The sequence below is a fragment of the Podarcis filfolensis genome (genome assembly GCF_964270895.1).
Source record: "Podarcis filfolensis genome assembly, chromosome: 18".
Lineage (NCBI taxonomy): Eukaryota > Metazoa > Chordata > Lepidosauria > Squamata > Lacertidae > Podarcis > Podarcis filfolensis.
In genome coordinates, this window is record NC_139622.1 from 13,100,871 (window position 1) to 13,123,265 (window position 22,395).

The 22,395-nt window shown below is 47.1% G+C and overlaps 2 protein-coding genes across 3 annotated transcripts in view; one reads left to right on the plus strand and one right to left on the minus strand.

The window, feature by feature from the left end:
- The window catches only part of LOC310753232 (uncharacterized protein), a 37,280-nt gene extending 23,331 nt beyond the window's left edge, over positions 1 to 13,949 (plus strand). Inside the window, exon 4 of the transcript XR_014543295.1 lies at positions 13,720 to 13,949. The gene's annotated coding sequence lies outside the window, so the exon portion shown is untranslated. The remainder of the gene's footprint in view (positions 1 to 13,719) is intronic.
- LOC310753233 (uncharacterized protein) lies at positions 4,841 to 17,203 on the minus strand. 2 transcript variants are annotated; one of them, XM_083594289.1, is made up of 6 exons: positions 17,064 to 17,203; positions 15,780 to 15,875; positions 14,309 to 14,447; positions 7,609 to 7,697; positions 7,059 to 7,197; positions 4,841 to 5,022 (listed from the first exon to the last, which is right to left on the minus strand). In XM_083594289.1, coding segments are annotated over exons 2-6 (417 nt in total). In that variant the 5' UTR covers positions 15,828 to 15,875; positions 17,064 to 17,203; the 3' UTR covers positions 4,841 to 5,020. The 2 variants fall into 2 exon arrangements, 1 of the variants encoding a protein (XP_083450415.1); XR_014543296.1 differs by lacking the exon at positions 14,309 to 14,447 and having other exon boundaries at positions 17,064 to 17,199.
- Positions 17,204 to 22,395: the final 5,192 nt, after the last annotated feature.

Here is a 22,395-nt window from a genome sequence, read left to right on the forward strand (position 1 = left end):
GGGGCTTGCGGTGGGAGGAGGAAAGCCCTCCTCCCACCGCAAGCCTTCAGGACAGGTCCGGGAACAGAGGGGAAGGCGCGCAGCGCTTCTCCTCTGTTCCCGGGGCTTGCGGTGGGAGGAGGGTTTTTCCTCCCCACCGCCAACATTCAGAACAGCATTCTGAATGTTGGCGGTGGGGAGGAAAGCCCTCCTCTCACCGCAAGCCTTCAGGACAGGTCCGGGAACAGAGGGGAAGGCGCGCAGCGCTTCCCCTCTGTTCCCGGGGCTTGCGGTGGGAGGAGAAAAGCCCTCCTTTCACCGCAAGCCTTCAGGACAGGTCCGGGAACAGAGGGGAAGGCGCGCAGCGCTTCTCCTCTGTTCCCGGGGCTTGCGGTGGGAGGAGGAAAGCCCTCCTCCCACCGCAAGCCTTTAGGACAGGTCCGGGAACAGAGGGGAAGGCGCGCAGCGCTTCTCCTCTGTTCCCGGGGCTTGCGGTGGGAGGAGGGTTTTTCCTCCCCACCGCCAACATTCAGAACAGCATTCTGAATGTTGGCGGTGGGGAGGAAAGCCCTCCTCTCACCGCAAGCCTTCAGGACAGGTCCGGGAACAGAGGGGAAGGCGCGCAGCGCTTCTCCTCTGTTCCCGGGGCTTGCGGTGGGAGGAGAAAAGCCCTCCTTTCACCGCAAGCCTTCAGGACAGGTCCGGGAACAGAGGGGAAGGCGCGCAGCGCTTCTCCTCTGTTCCCGGGGCTTGCGGTGGGAGGAGGAAAGCCCTCCTCCCACCGCAAGCCTTCAGGACAGGTCCGGGAACAGAGGGGAAGGCGCGCAGCGCTTCTCCTCTGTTCCCGGGGCTTGCGGTGGGAGGAGGGTTTTTCCTCCCCACCGCCAACATTCAGAACAGCATTCTGAATGTTGGCGGGGGGAGGAAAGCCCTCCTCCCACCGCAAGCCTTTAGGACAGGTCCGGGAACAGAGGGGAAGGCGCGCAGCGCTTCTCCTCTGTTCCCGGGGCTTGCGGTGGGAGGAGGAAAGCCCTCCTCCCACCGCAAGCCTTCAGGACAGGTCCGGGAACAGAGGGGAAGGCGCGCAGCGCTTCTCCTCTGTTCCCGGGGCTTGCGGTGGGAGGAGGGTTTTTCCTCCCCACCGCCAACATTCAGAACAGCATTCTGAATGTTGGCGGTGGGGAGGAAAGCCCTCCTCTCACCGCAAGCCTTCAGGACAGGTCCGGGAACAGAGGGGAAGGCGCACAGCGCTTCTCCTCTGTTCCCGGGGCTTGCGGTGGGAGGAGGAAAGCCCTCCTTTCACCGCAAGCCTTCAGGACAGGTCCGGGAACAGAGGGGAAGGCGCGCAGCGCTTCTCCTCTGTTCCCGGGGCTTGCGGTGGGAGGAGGGTTTTTCCTCCCCACCGCCAACATTCAGAACAGCATTCTGAATGTTGGCGGTGGGGAGGAAAGCCCTCCTCTCACCGCAAGCCTTCAGGACAGGTCCGGGAACAGAGGGGAAGGCGCACAGCGCTTCTCCTCTGTTCCCGGGGCTTGCGGTGGGAGGAGAAAAGCCCTCCTTTCACCGCAAGCCTTCAGGACAGGTCCGGGAACAGAGGGGAAGGCGCGCAGCGCTTCTCCTCTGTTCCCGGGGCTTGCGGTGGGAGGAGGGTTTTTCCTCCCCACCGCCAACATTCAGAACAGCATTCTGAATGTTGGCGGTGGGGAGGAAAGCCCTCCTCTCACCGCAAGCCTTCAGGACAGGTCCGGGAACAGAGGGGAAGGCGCGCAGCGCTTCTCCTCTGTTCCCGGGGCTTGCGGTGGGAGGAGGAAAGCCCTCCTCTCACCGCAAGCCTTCAGGACAGGTCCGGGAACAGAGGGGAAGGCGCGCAGCGCTTCTCCTCTGTTCCCGGGGCTTGCGGTGGGAGGAGGAAAGCCCTCCTTTCACCGCAAGCCTTCAGGACAGGTCCGGGAACAGAGGGGAAGGCGCGCAGCGCTTCTCCTCTGTTCCCGGGGCTTGCGGTGGGAGGAGGGTTTTTCCTCCCCACCGCCAACATTCAGAACAGCATTCTGAATGTTGGCGGTGGGGAGGAAAGCCCTCCTCTCACCGCAAGCCTTCAGGACAGGTCCGGGAACAGAGGGGAAGGCGCACAGCGCTTCTCCTCTGTTCCCGGGGCTTGCGGTGGGAGGAGGAAAGCCCTCCTTTCACCGCAAGCCTTCAGGACAGGTCCGGGAACAGAGGGGAAGGCGCGCAGCGCTTCTCCTCTGTTCCCGGGGCTTGCGGTGGGAGGAGGGTTTTTCCTCCCCACCGCCAACATTCAGAACAGCATTCTGAATGTTGGCGGTGGGGAGGAAAGCCCTCCTCTCACCGCAAGCCTTCAGGACAGGTCCGGGAACAGAGGGGAAGGCGCACAGCGCTTCTCCTCTGTTCCCGGGGCTTGCGGTGGGAGGAGAAAAGCCCTCCTTTCACCGCAAGCCTTCAGGACAGGTCCGGGAACAGAGGGGAAGGCGCGCAGCGCTTCTCCTCTGTTCCCGGGGCTTGCGGTGGGAGGAGGGTTTTTCCTCCCCACCGCCAACATTCAGAACAGCATTCTGAATGTTGGCGGTGGGGAGGAAAGCCCTCCTCTCACCGCAAGCCTTCAGGACAGGTCCGGGAACAGAGGGGAAGGCGCGCAGCGCTTCTCCTCTGTTCCCGGGGCTTGCGGTGGGAGGAGGAAAGCCCTCCTCTCACCGCAAGCCTTCAGGACAGGTCCGGGAACAGAGGGGAAGGCGCGCAGCGCTTCTCCTCTGTTCCCGGGGCTTGCGGTGGGAGGAGGAAAGCCCTCCTTTCACCGCAAGCCTTCAGGACAGGTCCGGGAACAGAGGGGAAGGCGCGCAGCGCTTCTCCTCTGTTCCCGGGGCTTGCGGTGGGAGGAGGGTTTTTCCTCCCCACCGCCAACATTCAGAACAGCATTCTGAATGTTGGCGGTGGGGAGGAAAGCCCTCCTCTCACCGCAAGCCTTCAGGACAGGTCCGGGAACAGAGGGGAAGGCGCGCAGCGCTTCTCCTCTGTTCCCGGGGCTTGCGGTGGGAGGAGGAAAGCCCTCCTCTCACCGCAAGCCTTCAGGACAGGTCCGGGAACAGAGGGGAAGGCGCGCAGCGCTTCTCCTCTGTTCCCGGGGCTTGCGGTGGGAGGAGGAAAGCCCTCCTCCCACCGCAAGCCTTCAGGACAGGTCCGGGAACAGAGGGGAAGGCGCGCAGCGCTTCTCCTCTGTTCCCGGGGCTTGCGGTGGGAGGAGGAAAGCCCTCCTTTCACCGCAAGCCTTCAGGACAGGTCCGGGAAGAGAGGGGAAGGCGCGCAGCGCTTCTCCTCTGTTCCCGGGGCTTGCGGTGGGAGGAGGAAAGCCCTCCTTTCACCGCAAGCCTTCAGGACAGGTCCGGGAAGAGAGGGGAAGGCGCACAGCGCTTCTCCTCTGTTCCCGGGGCTTGCGGTGGGAGGAGGGTTTTTCCTCCCCACCGCCAACATTCAGAAGGCTGTTCTGAAGGCTGGTGGTGGGGAGAAAAGTCCTTCTCTCCCCGCCAGCCTTCAGAAGAGGTCCGGGGACAGACTGTTCCCGGACCTGGTCTGAAGGCGGTCTCCATAGGAACGCATTAATTGATTTTCAATGCATTCCTATGGGAAACCGTGCTTCGCAAGACGAAAAACTCGCAAGAAGAAAAAACTTGCGGAACGAATTAATTTCGTCTTGCGAGGCACCACTGTATTCTGGGAAAGAATGCTCTAGAAAAGATGCCTCTGGGAAAGGGACTGCTCTAGAAAAGAAGAATGGAAGAAGAAAAATAGATAAAGACAATGCGAAAAGTTAGAGGGACAAAGAAACCGGAAAGAGGAAAGTCAGCTCTCAAGAGCAAGTGTAAATGTAAAGTGTAATATATTATGTGTATGTACAGTATGTAACTGAAAAAATAATAAAGATCATTTATTTTATTATTTTGTTATTATCATATATTATTTATTATTTTATGATCATATAATTATTATTATATTATATATTATATTATATATAATATTATATATTATAATATTATTATCATATATAAAGATATAAAAAAGAAGACAGCTGTAAAGACGAGTCTCTGGCAGTAGTGCTTCTGGATATTTGTGTACATATTAAAAAATAATCATCACAAATTAAAAACTATACAGAGTTGCCAGGACAGTCACACTGACGCTCCTTACCTGCTCTGCGCCACAATGGCAGCCTTGGGCATTCCAGTTGTGCCAGATGTAGAACAGCCGATCTGGGAAGAATGCTTGATGCCTCTTGGGGTCCCATCTGGGAAGAAAAAACAAGAAAATACAGCCTTTGTCTGTTCTTTCTATCTACGGTATATACACACACACGCACACATACATACAAACATATATAAATATACGTGTGTGTGTGTGTTTATGTTTATATATAGACACATGTACAGTGCATACACACACACACACATCTACAGTACATACACATAAACACACATATATATACAGTACACACACACACACACACACACAGTAGAAACATACACACACACAGTACACACACACATATATATATATACACAGTACACACACACATATATACATAGTACAAACACACCTATATAAACAGTACATACACACACACACACACACACACACAAATATACGTGTGTGTCTTTATGTTTATATATATACACACATATATACAGTACACACACACACACACATTATGCAGTACATACACGCACGCACATGTGCGCGCGCACACACACATATACACACACATATATATACAGTACACACACACACACATATATATATATATACACACACACATATATTATGCAGTACATACACACGCGCGCGCGCGCACACACACACACACACACACACACATCTAGCACTTCCAATAGGACTTCACACAATGCTCCCTGTTCAGAGGGAAAAGCAGCAATATACCAGAGGATCGTCTTGTCCAGATACTCATTCTTCAAGATGCAAACTTCACAGATATGAACTTCAACGACGGAGCTACTTCGATTGTGCCGAAATGACTTCCTACCAATAATAATAATAATAAATTTTATTTATATCCTGCCCTCCCCAGCCGAAGCCGGGCTCAGGGCGGCTAAGAACAAGAAAATAATATAACATTCTAAAATCATTTCATTATACAATAAAATAAATAAAAATAAAATAGAAATCGAAATAAAAGATTCTGCATCTAAGCAATCTCAAGTCTACACCCAGCTAAGAATGCGTTTCCCCTCCTGACTTTGAGAACTTAATAATACAAGTTTCTTTTCACTATTTGGCACATTTGAGACTTTAATAGGCCTGTGGAGAGGCAAAGAGACTTATATTATAGCTCCTGATATCTCAGCTTATAAGCACCAATGGTTCCAAACTCTCTGCAGGAAACAGAGTCTGTTGTCAATGCAGAGAGGGAATTTGTCTGTTGCATAGACAGTGAGAGCGGTAGATCCCTGCCAGATCGCAGTCCCTTGGGAGTTGGACGTCCCTGTATTGAAATTAAAATCTGGTTCTAGCCACAGTTGAGGCTACCAACCAAAATAGAGATTATTGGGAGCCAATATGCAGTTTTGAATTCGGAAAAACAAGATTTTGAGCTGTCAGGAGTGTCAACTTGCATCCAACCTTGGGGAGGGGTGCAGCGAAGTTCGGAAATTTCAATCTCTTCACTTTGGTCAAGTGAAGAAAAGCACTGTGGGAAGAGGAAAGGCCAAGGGATTGAGGGGAAACGTGTCCTTGTTACTTTAAGCTGGAGACTAGCTGTCTCTGGGAGGGTGAATGCTTATCTCAGGCATCTGCAGGAAGGAAAAACCTCTAGTTGATTAATAGTAATTTAACACCTGGTTTTTAAGCAACAAGGGTGATCAAGCCTCCTTCCAGGAGAAAGGGAACTGGTGTGTCTCTGAGAAATTTAGGGAGGGAATCTTTGATCCAAGGTCTTGAGAACAAACAAGCCTCAGCTGTCCCAAGCTGAGATATTGCCCAACTAGCTGACCATTGGGGAATTGAAAATTAATCCAGAATTTGGATTGGATTTGAGGTCCGATTCCACGTGGGGTTTGAGAAAGGAAAGGAGTTTGTGGGCGCGATCCGCCCTTCTGTCAGTTGCCATCATGCTACATTTGTAGCGTGTCTTTGTGATATATTAATAATAATAATAATAATAATAATAATAATAATAATAATAATAATTTATTCTTTCTACCCCACCCGTCTGGCTGAGTTTCCCCAGCCACTCTTGGCGGCTTCCCATCAAGTGTTAAAAACAAGACAGCATTAAATAGATTTCTTCATCTTGGGATGAAGATTTCTACTGTCTTTGAGATGCGGGGACCTTTGAGCTACTCCAACCTTTGCTATTGTTCTTGTGTTGTAAGTACATTTAGCTAGCAATACTAGCTAAATATTCTTATTTTCTCCGTCTGAAACGTTATAAGAGATGGCCTGCTTTTAAGTAGGTTTAATCTTGTTTTTTAAATAAATTTTAAAAAGAGGATTTCCGATTTGTTCTGTGTGCCATTCTGGGGGGAAAGTCTGAATCCAGAGTCTGACCATTTAGCCGCCTACTGAACCTGTTGAATTTTTGCCTGCATTTTCTGGAAGCAACTTGCAGGGTGGGGCAGCCGGTAACTAGGAAGAATAACCTTCTCCCTTGGAGTAGCACCTTAAAGACCAACTAAGTTAGTTCTTAGTTGGTCTTTAAGGTGCTACTGGAAGGAAAAAAAATTTTTTTTGTTTTGACTATGGCAGACCAACACGGCTACCTATCTGTAACTTCTCCCTTGGGTTAATCTTCTGGCTATCCCCGGGTACAAGGGAGTGGTGGCAGCAACTACCCCTTTTGATGTGTTTTGTCCTGTAAAAAGTGTATGTTCCACACCCCCGTTCCTCTAAGCCTGGTCCCGCTGGGTTGTAGGACAGGTGAGGGAGGGGCGAGGGGCAGGAACATTACTACATGGTGTCAGCGTGGTGGGATTACACCTCCTGACATTACTACACCACCCTTGAGGGATGTAAACCACAAAGGAGCACATTAGGATGCAAGAGGAAGTGGGACTTACAGGAGATCTCTCCAGGCTGTTGGGAAGATGATCCGGAGAAAGGGCCAGAGCAACTGCAATCCTCCAGGACCAGCCAAGCCCAAAACGCATCAGGCCGAGAGAACCAAGCAAGGCAGCGCAAACGCCCAGCAGACGCCTTCTAGAGAAAGAGACAGGCTTCAGTTCATTTGTCTGGCATCCACATTTGATGAAGTATGCGGTTGAGCAGTGTCAGAAACTCAAGATGTAGAAGCCCATTTTCATAGTTTTAGATGCCCCAAACTGATATTGTGTGCCCTGGCTCTGATTTACGTCGGAGCAGAGGCAGATGGGGCATCCTCTTTCCCTTTCTTCTTTATATATATATATAACATACATACATACATATATATATATATATATATATATATATATATATATATAAATATAAATACACACACACACACACACACTTTACTGTATTTTTACTGTACTGTTTGGGGGGTCGGTGTGATATATCAGGAGTGGGGTTGTTTAAAAAGGTTCTTGAGTGTTATATGTTAATTTCTATTTCTATTTTTCCCCCTTTTACCTTCATGACTTTTCCTCCACCTCCTCTTCTCCCTTCGTCTGGCGAAGCTTCCTTCTCCTCCTCCTCCTTTTCAGAGCAGGAATTCAGACCTAAGAAATATCAATAATGTCCATTATTTTCGCAAGAAGAGAAAGAGGGGTCCCCATCCAAGCAGACCTAGAATATGTCCAGCCCAGATTGCAGTGGGAGAAAGAATCAAGTGGGAAAGAAGCCAGCAGACGACGAACTGGAAGAAATGTGCTTTTCCCCCTGTTTCTTCTTTCTGAAGCCCTTTCCCAAGAATCATATAATTTTTTATTATTATTATTATTATTATTATTATTATTATTATTATTGTGCATTTAGCTGGAAGGGACCCCAAGGGTCATCCAGTCCCACCCGCTGCAAGGCAGGAATCTGCGAAGAAACCACAAGGGTTCATTTCATAATAATAATAATAATAATAATTTTATAATTATAATTTTATAATTATAGTTATAATTAGTGGAGGAACTGGGATCTGGAGGAATTAGCTGGTTACAAAACCACCGCTTAAAGCAGAGATTCATCGGAACAATACACTGTTTAGATACAGTTTTCAATACATTAAATACATTTTCCATACATTTCAATACACCTTTCAGGTACAGTTTTCAAGACGTTCAAGGTGGCCTGAGGGGGAAAGCAAGGGAGATCTGAACTTTATTTTATATAAAGAATAAATTATTATTATTATTATTATTATTATTATTAGCACAGCCAGTTCCTCTGGAAGTTGCTTCTCCCAATTCCAATAAATAAAAATACTATACTGTGAAGGCTTAGGAGGGAAGAGGCCATGTCCCACTTGGGTGGGTGTGATTAATAATAATAATAATAATAATAATAATTTAACATTTAAGGATCATCATAATTTATTGCAATTTCCTAGCCACCAACAGCATATTTTTAAAAAACGAGAAAATATCATATACTGCAAACTTCCCTAACCCTTTTATAAGAATAATTATAATTGTGGGCAAGTTTGGGGATGGGATAATAATAATAATAATAATAATAATAGTAATAATAATAACAGTTTCCTTGGCCAACAATCCCTTCCTGGAGTCCCTTTTTGAGGGGAAAAGAGCTTTGGAATGGAGGAAAGTGGCAAAGGAGGGGATTTGATATTCTTACAGCTGTCAAGTGGAAAGGATACATTCAGATTTGTAACATGTCGTCTGTCATTTCCGCAACAAATACATTGTTTCAGATACAGTTTCCAAGATACAGTTCGAATAAATAAAAATACTATGCTGTTAAGGCCATGTCCCACTTGGGTGGGTGAGGTTTATAATAATTATAATAATAATTTAACATTTAATGATAATAATAATGTACTGCTTTTTCCCAGCCACCAACAGAATATTTAAAAAATGATAAAACATCATATGCGACAAACTTCCCTCACCCTTTTATCAGAATAACCATTATAATAATAATGATAGGAATTGAAAAATGAAGGATAATCCTCATTTATTCTCCTTTCCCAACCGCTCCCCACAGAATATTAAAAACGCGACAAAACATACTATATTACAAACTTTGCCTCCTTTTCTAATAATAATAATAATAATAATAATAATGATTTAAAAAGTAATGCTAATAATAATTTATTGTTGTTTCCCAGGATGAAAAAGGCGTCCAAAGGGCGCGGGAAACAGCTGAGGAGAAGCAGCTGAGAAAGAGCTGGGAGAAGAAAAAGCGGGAAACGGCTGGCCCCGCCCACCGCCCGACCTGGGATTGGCCCAACGGCCCACCTATCGTCGCCAAGATTGGATTGAGCGAGGGAGTTGCTAGGGCGGCCATTTTGGACAAGGGCAAGGGGACTGGAAAGAGGGAGGGGAAAGAAAGGGCAGAAGAGGCAGCGGCGGTGCCATGTTGGTTGAGGGCAGCGGGGCCTAGACTAGATTTCTGCATTTTAGGGGTCAGACTAGATGCCTCTGGGGTTCCCTCTCTGCATTTCAGGGGTCAGACTAGATACCTCCTGTGGTCCCTGCGGAGAAGGAAGGCTGGAGGGACCCCCCAAAAAAAATCCCTTCTGGGAGGTGTCCCAACAGTACCTGAGGGGCCTGGTTAGGGTTAGACATAGATATAGGGTTAGACATAGACATAGACAGGAAAATAAACAGTGACCCCGTGTGGCCATTACTGGAAAAGACATAAATAGGAAAATAAACAGTGCCCTCATGTGGCCAGTACTGGAATAGACATAGATAGGAAAATAAAGTGACCCTGTGTGGCCAGTGCTGGAATAGACATAGATAGGAAAATAAACAGTGCCCTCATGTGGCCAGTACTGGAATAGACATAGATAGGAAAATAAAGTGACCCTGTGTGGCCAGTGCTGGAATAGACATAGATAGGAAAATAAACAGTGCCCTCATGTGGCCAGTACTGGAATAGACATAGATAGGAAAATAAAGTGACCCTGTGTGGCCAGTGCTGGAATAACATAGATAGGAAAATAAACAGTGCCCTCATGTGGCCAGTACTGGAATAGACATAGATAGGAAAATAAAGTGACCCTGTGTGGCCAGTGCTGGAATAGACATAGATAGGAAAATAAACAGTGCCCTCATGTGGCCAGTACTGGAATAGACATAGATAGGAAAATAAAGTGACCCTGTGTGGCCAGTGCTGGAATAGACATAGATAGGAAAATAAACAGTGCCCTCATGTGGCCAGTACTGGAATAGACATAGATAGGAAAATAAAGTGACCCTGTGTGGCCAGTGCTGGAATAGACATAGATAGGAAAATAAACAGTGCCCTCATGTGGCCAGTACTGGAATAGACATAGATAGGAAAATAAAGTGACCCTGTGTGGCCAGTGCTGGAATAGACATAGATAGGAAAATAAACAGTGCCCTCATGTGGCCAGTACTGGAATAGACATAGATAGGAAAATAAAGTGACCCTGTGTGGCCAGTGCTGGAATAGACATAGATAGGAAAATAAACAGTGCCCTCATGTGGCCAGTACTGGAATAGACATAGATAGGAAAATAAAGTGACCCTGTGTGGCCAGTGCTGGAATAGACATAGATAGGAAAATAAACAGTGCCCTCATGTGGCCAGTACTGGAATAGACATAGATAGGAAAATAAAGTGACCCTGTGTGGCCAGTGCTGGAATAGACATAGATAGGAAAATAAACAGTGCCCTCATGTGGCCAGTACTGGAATAGACATAGATAGGAAAATAAAGTGACCCTGTGTGGCCAGTGCTGGAATAGACATAGATAGGAAAATAAACAGTGCCCTCATGTGGCCAGTACTGGAATAGACATAGATAGGAAAATAAAGTGACCCTGTGTGGCCAGTGCTGGAATAGACATAGATAGGAAAATAAACAGTGCCCTCCTGTGGCCAGTACTGGAATAGACGTTGTTGTTTAGTCGTTTAGTCGTGTCCGACTCTTCGTGACCCCATGGACCATCGATATTATTATATATTATATTATAATATTATTACTATTGTTGTTATTATTATATAATTATATATCCTGTCATTTTATCCAGGCACCCCCAACCTGCAGCCCTCCAGATGTTTTGGACTACAATTCCCATCATCCCTGACTGCTGGTCCTGTTTGCTAGGGATCATGGGAGTTGTAGTCCCAAAACATCTGGAGGGCCGCAGGTTGGGGGTGCCTGGATCCATAAGCTGCCGGGAGTCCCTGTCTGGGTTTGCTGGGAATGCGTGCTATTAATAATAATAATGATGATGACGAGGAGGATGCTTCAATTTGAAGAATCATAACTAGTTTTGTAATGATTTCCCCATCCTAAATTTCTCAAAGCTGCCTGGGAGGAAGGGAGGGTATAGTATAATATATATATATACATATTATACATATATATAGATATACACACAGACATAATAAATATATACGTAAATATACATAGTAAATATAGACATTGGCTCGACCAAATGACTTAAACCATTCCTATCAGTTTGCCAAGAATTTCTCGATGGCTCAAGAAACCTCATTTTGGAAATTTCTCAAAACCTCATTTTGGAAATCAAATGTAAAAAATCCATCCTTGATCCCGTTTCTGCCCCCCCAAACTATCCATTGGCGGGGAGTTCCAAAGGAGGGAGCTGTTCTCTGCAATGGATCTTCGAGGGCAAGTCTCAGGGGGTAAGCGGGTGGATTTCGAGGGCAAGCTGAGCCGTGGCTCCAATTCAAACCCGGGACCTGAGCCAGTTGCCCCACAGGTTCTTTCCCCTCAGCGAGGCTGGTCTCTGCCCCCCAAACTCTGTGGACACCGTCCAACGCCTGCCTCTTCCCAGATCAGCAAGTGGCAGGCAGTTCCCCAGATGGTGCGGGTTGGCGAGCAAGAGGCTGGGAGGGCCCAGGATGCCAGAAGGTGCTGGCCTGCGAATCAAGTGGCAGGGAGTTCCCAAGGAGTAGACTTCCCCATCTCCAGAGGCGAGGGGATTTCTTTGTCTCCAGTGGCAGGGAGTTCCCAAGGTGGCAAGCGCTGCAAGTCCATTCAGCCAGCTGGCAGGCGGGCCTAGATTTCCAAAGGGAGTTTTCGCCCCGGAAGAGGGCAGGACTCGAACCTGCAGCTTCAGCTCTAGCAAGGGATTTCAGCGGAGGGAGGGATGCCCTCGAAGGGGTGGCGTCGCCGGAGACTTTTCAGATGAGAAGAATGAAATTTTTATATACAGGGCGGTTCACAGACCAATGAACAAATATTAATGAACAAATACTATTTCTTATTATCATTTTTGTATTATCTTTTCCTATTCTTTATATTGTCACGGCGTCGGGTTGGGGGAACGGTGCCGGGTTTGAGTTTGGGGCAGCATGTGCACCCCCCTCTCTCGGGCGCAGGTGGCGATGGAGGGGCTGTGCCGTCCTGTGGCGCCTGATGACCTGGAGGTAAGTCTTGGGAGTTGTAGCGCCGCGTGACCAAAGGGTTCCGGGTGCAAAAGAGGGCCAGGGGATCGACAGCTCTGGCTTCTCATGCGATTTGGAATCCGGCTCCTGTGGCTGGAGGAAGCCCCATGGCAATTGACGGAGCTGGGATTGGGCCGGGCACCGACGGTGAGTCTCGCACGCGGTACCCTCATGCGTTTGGGGCCGGAGGCTTACGACCCTGCAAGGTGGGCCAAGGGGATCGGAAGGAAGCGTCGCAAGAACGGTTTGCTCTGAGCCGGGTCTGGGTGCGAGAAACCGGGCTTCTCTCCTGATTATCTCCATCCAGGTGGGCGCCGGGCACCAGGCCGCCTGCCTCGCCAACAAGACCCTTAAAGGCGCCGGCTGCTTCCGCTACTGCATGGCTTTCCGGGGAGAAAGCGGTGAGTTGGGTTTGGCTTGGGTCGGTGGAACTCCCTGCTGCGGGAAGGGAATTCTAGCGAAGCCTCCGACACCTGAACCCCCTGCCCACCTGACTCTGCCTTCCTTTCCCTCCGGGTGCTCCTGTCCGGCCCGCAGGGGGAGCGCATGGTCTGGCGGGAGGAGAGGCTTCTTGACAGCAGTGGCAAGTTCCGGGTAAGCCATCTCAGAAAGTCTGGTGCCTTTGGGACTGCCTGCCACTGGTGTTCCTATGATAATTCACCTCCTTCTATGAATCCTATTCAACTCCTTTAAATGGGATGGTGTTTGTCCACCTTTGGGACTGCCTGCCACTGGATGCCCTATCAAGACGTGGGGCTTTTCAGTTCGAAAAAGAGACTCCCAATTCCCCTTTGGGACTCCCTGCCACTTTGGAACGCCTCTGGGGTGAGACATTCAGCAGGTGTTGGATTCAAATTCCTTCCTGGCAGGAGGAACTGCTGCTTTGAACCCCCGTCTTGCAGGCGGTGCTGGAAGCGGGCGCTGGCGATTGGTCTGGCACGGGCGCCATCGCGGTGGACAACGTAGCATACGCGGCCGGAGGATGGTGAAGGGGATGGAAGGTCCAATGCTTGGGGGATCCGGGGTTTGAGAGACACACAGGCGCATACGAACAGAGGCGCCCCAGTTCGAGGGCTTCAGCAAGGTTGCCTTTCGAGAGCGGAGGCCCTTGCACCCGGGACTCCCCGTCCCACCCCCAGCCCCAGAGGCAGCCTGGCTCTGAACTACCCGCTTTGCATTTGCAGGACCAGGTCCGGATCGTGGAGCTGCCCGTCGGCGTGACAACAGACTGGCCCCTTTCTCCGCCTTGCTGGCGGGTTGGGCTGGATGACCCTTGGATCCCTTTCGGAATGGGCACCGAAGGCGGATGATACGAAACCAAGGAGAAAAGCACGGTGTTCTTTCCAGAGCCGCTCCTGTTGTCTTCCATGAAATAAAATGGGATTTCTGCCCCCCAAAATGGTGTGTCGGGGTGTCTGTGCACGAATAGAGCTCAGGGAGTTGGGGACGGAGACGGGGGAACAGCCTGATCCCGGGGCGGAGGAAGAGATCCGCCTTAGTCCCCGGTTTGTGGGGGACTGGACGCCTCTGGGGTCCCATCTCTGCATTTCAGGGGTCAGACTAGATGCCTCTGGGGGTCCCATCTCTGCATTTCAGGGGTCTTTCTCCCTGTTCCCAATATATTTGTCTTAGATTTAGTAGGCTGGAAAAGACATCTATTGGAAAATAAACAGTGACCCCGTGTGGCCATTACTGGAATAGACTCAATAGGAAAATAAACAGTGCCCTCGTGTGGCAATTACCGGTAATACGGCAAGAGGAAGTGGGACTTACAGGAGATCTCTCCAGGCTGTTTGAAAGATGATCCGGAGAAAGGGCCAGAGCAACTGCAATCCTCCAGGACCAGCCAAGCCCAAAACGCATCAGGCCGAGAGAACCAAGGGAGGCAGCGCAAACGCCCAGCAGACGCCTTCTAGAGAAAGAGACAGGCTTCAGGGTTAACCACAAAGTTCATTTGTTTGGCATCCGCATTTGATTGAGTATGCGGTTGAGCAGTGTCAGAAACTCAAGATATATAGGCCCATTTTCATAGTTTTAGATGCCCCAGACTGATAGCCTGCGCCCTGGCTCTGATTTACGTCGGAGCAGAGGCAGATGGGGCAGCGGGACGGCTGGAAGGAGACGATCCTGCTGGGGCTGGTCAGCTGGCCTTGAGCCCCTCTGCCTCCCGACAACCACACCTCCCTTCAAGGAAGGCTCTTTCCCTTTCTTCTTTATATATCGGGAAGGGACCCCAAGGGTCATCCAGCCCAACCTGCTACCAGGCAGGAATTGGCAACCTCACCACCTTTGTGTCCCCAGCACAGCTGGACGCTGCCCTCTTCAATGGCCCTTGGAAGGATCTTTAGGGATCCACTGAGGGATCCACCCTTCTCCTGCAGCTGCCAGTTCAGTTCCGCCATGAAGCCCCCCTTGCCATCCCCTTTTGCGGCCTGAAGTTCTCGGGGTGACTGCACATCTGCTGACAACATTTATACCTCCAGGCAAAGGGAAAACCATGCGCCTACTCTGAAGGCTCATCAATGTCGAAAGGGCTTTTCTTGCGGCCTCTCTGCCGCAAGTGTCCCAAACTGGGGTGAAGTTGTTGGTTTGTAAATATTAACTACTCCTACTTTATTGATCTGAATTACTCAAATGGCTTCTAGTGCTGGCCACTACAGCAGGGGCTGGTCCCCATTTCTTCTTGTGGTGTTCAGTTCAGAGTATCTGCTCAAAAAATCAAACAGAAAGCAATGGAGGGTTGCCCTTAAGGCTGGGGTCTTCTAGACCCAAACTGGGTTTTGGGATGCTCCATTAGACAAACCAGCCAGCTCTGCCTCTCTAATTCACTGGGCATTCAAGTATTTGCTTGCAAATTAATTCTCTTTTTAAATTTAGGCCTCTTCAAACAAATTTATCTCAAGATGTAACGTGCAAGTGTACCACTTTGGGATGCTAATTAATCTCCGCTTGGATTATGTGGATAAATCCATAGGTGGAAGAATCAATTACCTGGTTGATCTGAAGAAATTAAGTTTTCAACAAATTGTTACGTCACCCTTAGAAAAGAAAAAAGGAGACCTCACCAACATGGGGGAAGCCAGAAGGTTTTGCCCTACCCCAATCAAATAAATAACAACACTTTACTGTATTTTTACTGTACTGTACTGTGCTGGTTAGGGGGGTCGGTGTGATATATCAGGACTGGGGTTCTTTATAAATGTTCTTAAGTGTTAGATGTCAATTTCTATTTTTTCCCTTTTACCTTCATGCCTGCAGCTGACTTTTCCTCTACCTCCTCTTCTCCCTTCATCAGGCGAAGCTTCCTCCTCCTCCTCCTTTTCAGAGCAGGAATTCAGACCTAAGAAATATCAATAATGTCAATTATTTTCACAAGAAGGGAAAGAGGGGTCATCATCACATCATCACAGCCAGTTACTCTGGTGTTGCTGTAGCCAAGGGGAGCTTCCCCGACCCAATTCCAATAAATAAAAATACTATACGCCTAAGGCTGTGGCCATTACTGGAAAAGACATCGATAGGAAAATGAACAGTGCCCTCGTGTGGCCATTACTGGAAAAGACATCGATAGGAAAATGAACAGTGCCCTCGTGTGGCCATTACTGGAATAGACATCGATAGGAAAATGAACAGTGCCCTCGTGTGGCCAATACTGGAATAGACATCGATAGGAAAATGAACAGTGCCCTCGTGTGGCCATTACTGGAATAGACATCGATAGGAAAATGAACAGTGCCCTCGTGTGGCCAATACTGGAATAGACTTCAATAGGAAAATAAACAGCGACCTCGTGTGGCCATTTCTGGAATAGACCTCAATAGGAAAATAAACTGCGATCCTGTGTGGCCATTATTGGAATAGACTTCAATAGGAAAATAAACAGTGCCCTCGTGTGGCCATTACTGGAATAGACCTCAATAGGAAAATAAACAGTGCCCTCGTGTGGCCATTACTGGAATAGACCTCAATAGGAAAATAAACAGCGACCTCGTGTGGCCATTACTGGAATAGACCTCAATAGGAAAATAAACAGTGCCCTCGTGTGGCCATTACTGGAATAGACCTCAATAGGAAAATAAACAGCGACCTCGTGTGGCCATTACTGGAATACACTTCAATAGGAAAATAAACAGCGACCCCGTGTGGCCATTATTGGAATAGACTTCAATAGGAAAATAAACAGCGACCCCGTGTGGCCAATACTGGAATAGACTTCAATAGGAAAATAAACAGCGACCCCGTGTGGCCAATACTGGAATAGACTTCAATAGGAAAATAAACAGCGACCCCGTGTGGCCAATACTGTAATAGACCTCAATAGGAAAATAAACAGTGACCCCGTGTGGCCAATACCGGAATAGACTTCAATAGGAAAATAATCAGTGACCTCGTGTGGCCATTACCGGAATAGACTTCAATAGGAAAATAAACAGCGACCTCGTGTGGCCAATACTGGAATAGACTTCAATAGGAAAATAAACAGTGACTCCGTGTGGTCATTACTACTGCCAGAGGAAGTGGGACTTACAGGAGATCTCTCCAGGCTGTTTCAAGGATGAGCCGGAGAAATGGCCAGAGCAACTGCAATACTCCAGGACGAGTCAAGCCCCAAAACGCATCAGGCCAGGAGAACCAAGGGAGGCAGCGCAAACGCCCATCAGACGTGTTCTAGAGAAAGAGACAGGCTTCAGGGTTAACCAGAAAGTCCATTTGTTTGGCATCCACATTTGATTGAGTATGCGGTTGAGCAGTGTCAGAAACTCAAGATCTGTAAGCCCATTTTCATAGTTTTAGATGCCCCAAACTGATATTATCTGTCCTGGCTCCGATTTACGTTGGAGCAGAGGCAGATGGGACTACAATCTTAGTCTGTTTTTAAAGGGAACAGCTGTAACGTCAGTGGCTTTGCCTGCAGAACACCAGACGCTCAATCCCCGGCTTCTCCAGGCCTGAAACTCTGGCAAACTGCTGCCAGTCAGTGTTGACATTACTAAGCTAGATGGAGTAGTGGGTCCGACTCAGTATAAGGCAGCTTCCTAGGTTCCCATTTATGGTTCAGATCTGTGTGAGGCTTGCTGTCCCGTTTAGTGTGGCGAGGGTGGTTCTTTGCACATCTGGAAGACGACTGTGTCACCTCCCATCACCCTCTTGAAGGTGCTTTTTCAGCTCAGGGGAAAGGGCAGGCTGACACAGCATCTGTAGACTGTAGCATCCTGAATTAAGGGAGGGGGAATTCCCCTTGCAGCCAAAGGTTTTTTGATGCCACCACGAAAGAGCTGATCTTCAGCTTGAAACCAGGACTTGCTCTCTCCCCATGCTGCTCCTCCAGCTGCCAATGCCACCCATGGAACCTGTGTGAATATCAGGCGTGCGTTGTGTCCAAGAACCTGGGAGGATTTCTTTCACGCGTGCGCATGTTTTCGTCTTTAAATAAACAGCCCATGCCAGTTTCCAGCTCTTATGGCCATCGAGATTAGCCTGGCCATCTCAGAGGAAATCTGGGGAGGCTGAGGTGGAGTTTCCAGTGGTCCAAGGGTGGTTGTGTCTTCCTGCCCGGCATCTATTTCCTGCCCTCTTTCCCCCATGCATCCTGTTTCAAAGCAACCACGGAGGAGGGAAGGAAGCGGAGCCATGGATCCTCCGCTCGCAACTGCACCAGATTCCCTCCGCTTTGAAGCAGGAAAGTGGGAGAGGAGCTGCTTACACGAGTATGGAGCGAAAAATATGGTACCTGGTTAAAGCAATGGTTCATCTGAAGAAATTAAGTTTCCAACCCATTGCTTTGTCACCTTTAGATGGCCTAACAAGAAAAGGAAAAGGAGACAAACCTCACCAACATGGGGGAAGCCAGGAGGTGCCAATCAAATAAATAAAAACACTTTACTGTATTTTTACTGTACTGTACTGTGCTGGTTAGGGGGGTCGGTGTGATATATCAGGACTGGGGTGGTTTAAAAATGTTCTTAAGTGTTAGATGTTAATTTCTATTTTTCCCCTTTTACCTTCATGACTTTTCTTCCACCTCTTCTCCCTTCGTCCGGTGAAGTTTCCTCCTCCTCTTTTTCAGAACAGGAATTCAGCAGAGCAGACCTAAGAAATATCAATAATGTCCATTATTTTCCCAAGAAGGGAAAGAGGGGTCCCTGTCCAAGCAGACATCGAATATGTCCAGCCCAGATTGCAGTGGAAGAAAGAATCAAGTGGGAAAGGAGCCAGCAGACGATTAACTGGAAGAAATGTGCTTCCCCCCCGTTTCTTCTTTCTGAAGCCCTTTCCCCATAATCATATAATGGTGCATCTAGCTGGAAGGGACCCCAAGGGTCATCCAGTCCAACCCGCCGCAAGGCAGGAATCTGCGAAGGAACCACAAGGAAACTGCATTTAATAAAAAGTGGAGGAATTGGGATCTTGAGGAATTAGATGGTTACCAAAGCACCGCTTCAAGCAGTGCTTCATCTGCACAATACACTGTTCAGGTCCAGTTTCCAATACATTAAGGGCGGCCTGAGGGGGAAAGTAATGGAGATCTGCACTTTATTTTATATAAATAATAAATAATTATTTAGTTCCTCTGGAGTTGCTGTAGCCAAGGGGAGCTTCCCCGCCCCAATTCAAATAAATAAAAATACTATACTGTTAATGCTTAGGGGGGAAGAGGCCACGTCCCACTTGGGTGGGTGTGATTTATAATAATAATAATAATAATAATAATAATAATTTAACAGTTAATGATAATAATAATTTATTACTATTTCCCAGCCAGCAACAGAGTATTTAAAAGCACGATAAAACATAATATACTACAAACTTTTATAAGTTTTATAAGAATAACCATTATAATAATGATAAGAATTTAAAAATGAAGGATAATCCTCATTTATTCCCCTTCTCCAGCCACTCCCAACAGAATATTAAAAACGCGACAAAACGTACTTGCAAACTTCACCAAGCCTTTTCTAATAATAAAAATAATAAAAATAAAAATAATTTAAAAAGTACTGCTAGTAATCCTTTCTTGTAATAAAACCGCGCCAAAACTGCCTTGGCGTCCTGGGCGTGGGAAACAGCTGAGGCGAAGTAGCTGAGAAACAGCTGGGAGGAGAAAAAGCGGGAAGCGGCTGGCCCCGCCCACAGCCCGGCCTGGGATTGGCCCAAAGGCCGACCTATCGCCGCCGACGGCCCTTCACCAACATGGCGGCGGTGGCGCGTCTTCTGCCCTTTCCCCCCCCTCTTTCCAGTCCCTTTGCCCTCGTCCAAAATGGCCGCCCCAGGAACCCCCTCTCTCCACGCACGCGCCTGCAGCCGCAGCAGCAGTAAACTCGGCGGCGATAGGTCGGCCGTTGGGCCAATCCCAGGTCGCATTTTGGGCGTGGCCGGCCGCGTGGCGCTTCTTCTCCTCAGCGTTTCCCTCGCCATTTTCTCGAAGGCAGCGCGTGAGTTTGGTCGCGTTTTTAATACTGTCTTCTGTTGGGAGTTGGCGGGAAATAATAATTAAGGATTATCATCATTGATTTTTAAATTCTTCTTCTTCTTATTATTAGAAAACCTGAGTGAAGTTTGTAATATATTACGTTTAGTCGAATTTTTTAATAATCTGTTGGGGAAGGGGAATAAATGAGGATTATCCTTCATTTTTAAATTGTTAGAATTATTATAATGGTTCTTATTGTAAAAAGGTGAGGGAAGTTTGTAGTATATTATGTTTTATCGCTTTTTAAATTTTCTGTCGGTGGCTGGGAAAGAGTACTACATTATTATAATCATTAATTTTTAAATTATTGTGTTTATTATAAAAAGGTGAGGGAAGTTTGTAGTATATGATGTTTTATCGCTTTTTAAATTTTCTGTCGGTGGCTGGGAAAGAGTAATACATTATTATAATCATTAATTTTTAAATTATTATTGTTATAAAAAGGTGAGGGAAGTTTGTAATATATAATGTTTTATCTTTTTTAAATTTTCTGTCGGTGGCTGGGAAAGAGTAATACATTATTATAATCATTAATTTTATTATTATTGTTATTATAAAAGGGTGAGGGAATTTTGTAGTATATTACGTTTTATCATTTTTAAAAAAATATTCTGTTGGTGGCTGGGAAAGAGTAATTCATTATTATTATCATTAAATGTTAAATTATTATTATAAATTATAATAATGATTATAATTATAGTGGGACATGGCCTCTTCCCCCCTAAGCATTAACACTATAGTATTTTTATTTATTTGAATTGGGGGGAGAAGCAACTCCAGAGTAACTGGCTGTGATAATAATCATAATTTATTCTTTATATAAAATAAGATCTCCCTTGCTTTCCCCCTCAGGCCGCCTTTAATGTCTTGGAAACTGTGCCTGAACAGTGTTCAGATGAAGCACTGCTGGTTTTGTAACCAGCTAATTCCTCAAGATCCCAATTCTTTCACTTATTACTATTTTTATTATTATTAATTGAACCCTTGTGGTTCCTTCACAGATTCCTGCCTTGAAGCGGGTTGGACTGGATGACCCTTGGGGTCCCTTCCAGCTAGATGCACCATTATATGATTCTTGGGGAAGTGCTTTAGAAAGAAGAAACAAGAATAAACAAGAAAAAATAAAGAAGAAAAACACATTTCTTCCAGTTAGTCGTATAATGGCTCCTTTCCCACTTGATTCTTTCTTCCACTGCAATCTGTGCTGGACATATTATATGTTTGCTTTGACATGGATCCCTCTTTCCCTTCTTATGAAAATAATTGACATTATTGATATTTCTTAGGTCTGCTCTGCTGAATTCCTGTTCTGAAAAGGAGGAGGAGGAAACTTCGGGTGATAAAGGGAGAAGAGGAGATGGAGGAAAAGTCATGAAGGTAAAAGGGAAAAAATAGAAAGGCATATTAACATATAACATATAGGAACATTTTTAAACAACCCCACTCCTGATGTATTACACCCACCCAAGTGGGGCTTGGTCTCACCCCCCTAACCACCACAGTATAGTACAGTAAAAATACAGTAAAGTGTTTTTATTTATTTGATTGGGGTAGGCCAGCACCTCCTGGCTTCACCCATGTTGGTGAGGTTTGTCTCCTTTTTCCTGTTCTTGTTAGGCTATTGAAAGGTGACAAAGCAATGTGTTGGAAACTTAATTTCTTCAGATGAACCATTGCTTTAACCAGGTAATTACTCAAGGCACCGATTCTTTCACCTATCGATTTATCCACATAATCCAAGCGGAGATTAATGAGCATCCCAAAGTGGTACACTTGCACGTTAAATCTTAAGATAAATGTTTTGGAAGAGGCATAAATTTAAAAAGATAATTAATTTGCAAGCAAGCCCAGTGAATTAGAGAGGCAGTGAGCTGGCTGATTTGTCTAATGGAGCATCCCTAAACCCAGTTTGGGTCTAGAAGACCCAGTTTGCCCTCTCGCCCCAGCCTTCATGGCAACCCTCTATTGCTTTCTGTTTGATTTTTTGAGCAGATACTCTGAATTGAACAGCAGCAGAAGAAATGGGGATCAGCCCCTGCTGTAGTGGCCAGCACTAGAAGCCATTTGAGTAATTCAGATCAATAAAGTAGGAATATTTAATAATTACAAACCAGCAACTTCACACCAGTTTTGGACACTTGCATCAGCTTGCAATGTCAAGAGAGGTGCTCTCAAGAAAAGCACTTTCTACACTCATGAGCATTCCCTTAGAGCAGGCTCATTGTTGTTTCATTGTGTAGCTTTGTGAAGCTTCAGGCCTCCTCCTGACTGTTGAAATGCTCCTGGGGAGACTGTAAGCAGCACCTCCTCCGCTCCCAGTCAGCAAAAGGGGATGGCAAGGTGTGCTTCATGGCGCAACTTGCAGCTGCCGTTTAAAGTGCCTTAAAAG

Coding starts and splice junctions, on each gene's coding strand:
- LOC310753233 (XM_083594289.1), bottom strand. CDS start 15,827: ATGAAGGGAGAAGAGGAGGTAGAGGAAAAGTCAGCTGCAGGCATGAAG. Junction 14,448..15,779: donor AGTCAGCTGCAGGCATGAAG/GTAAAAGGGAAA, acceptor CTCTTTCTCTAG/AAGGCGTCTGCTGGGCGTTT. Junction 7,698..14,308: donor ACAGCCTGGAGAGATCTCCT/GTAAGTCCCACT, acceptor GATATTTCTTAG/GTCTGAATTCCTGCTCTGAA.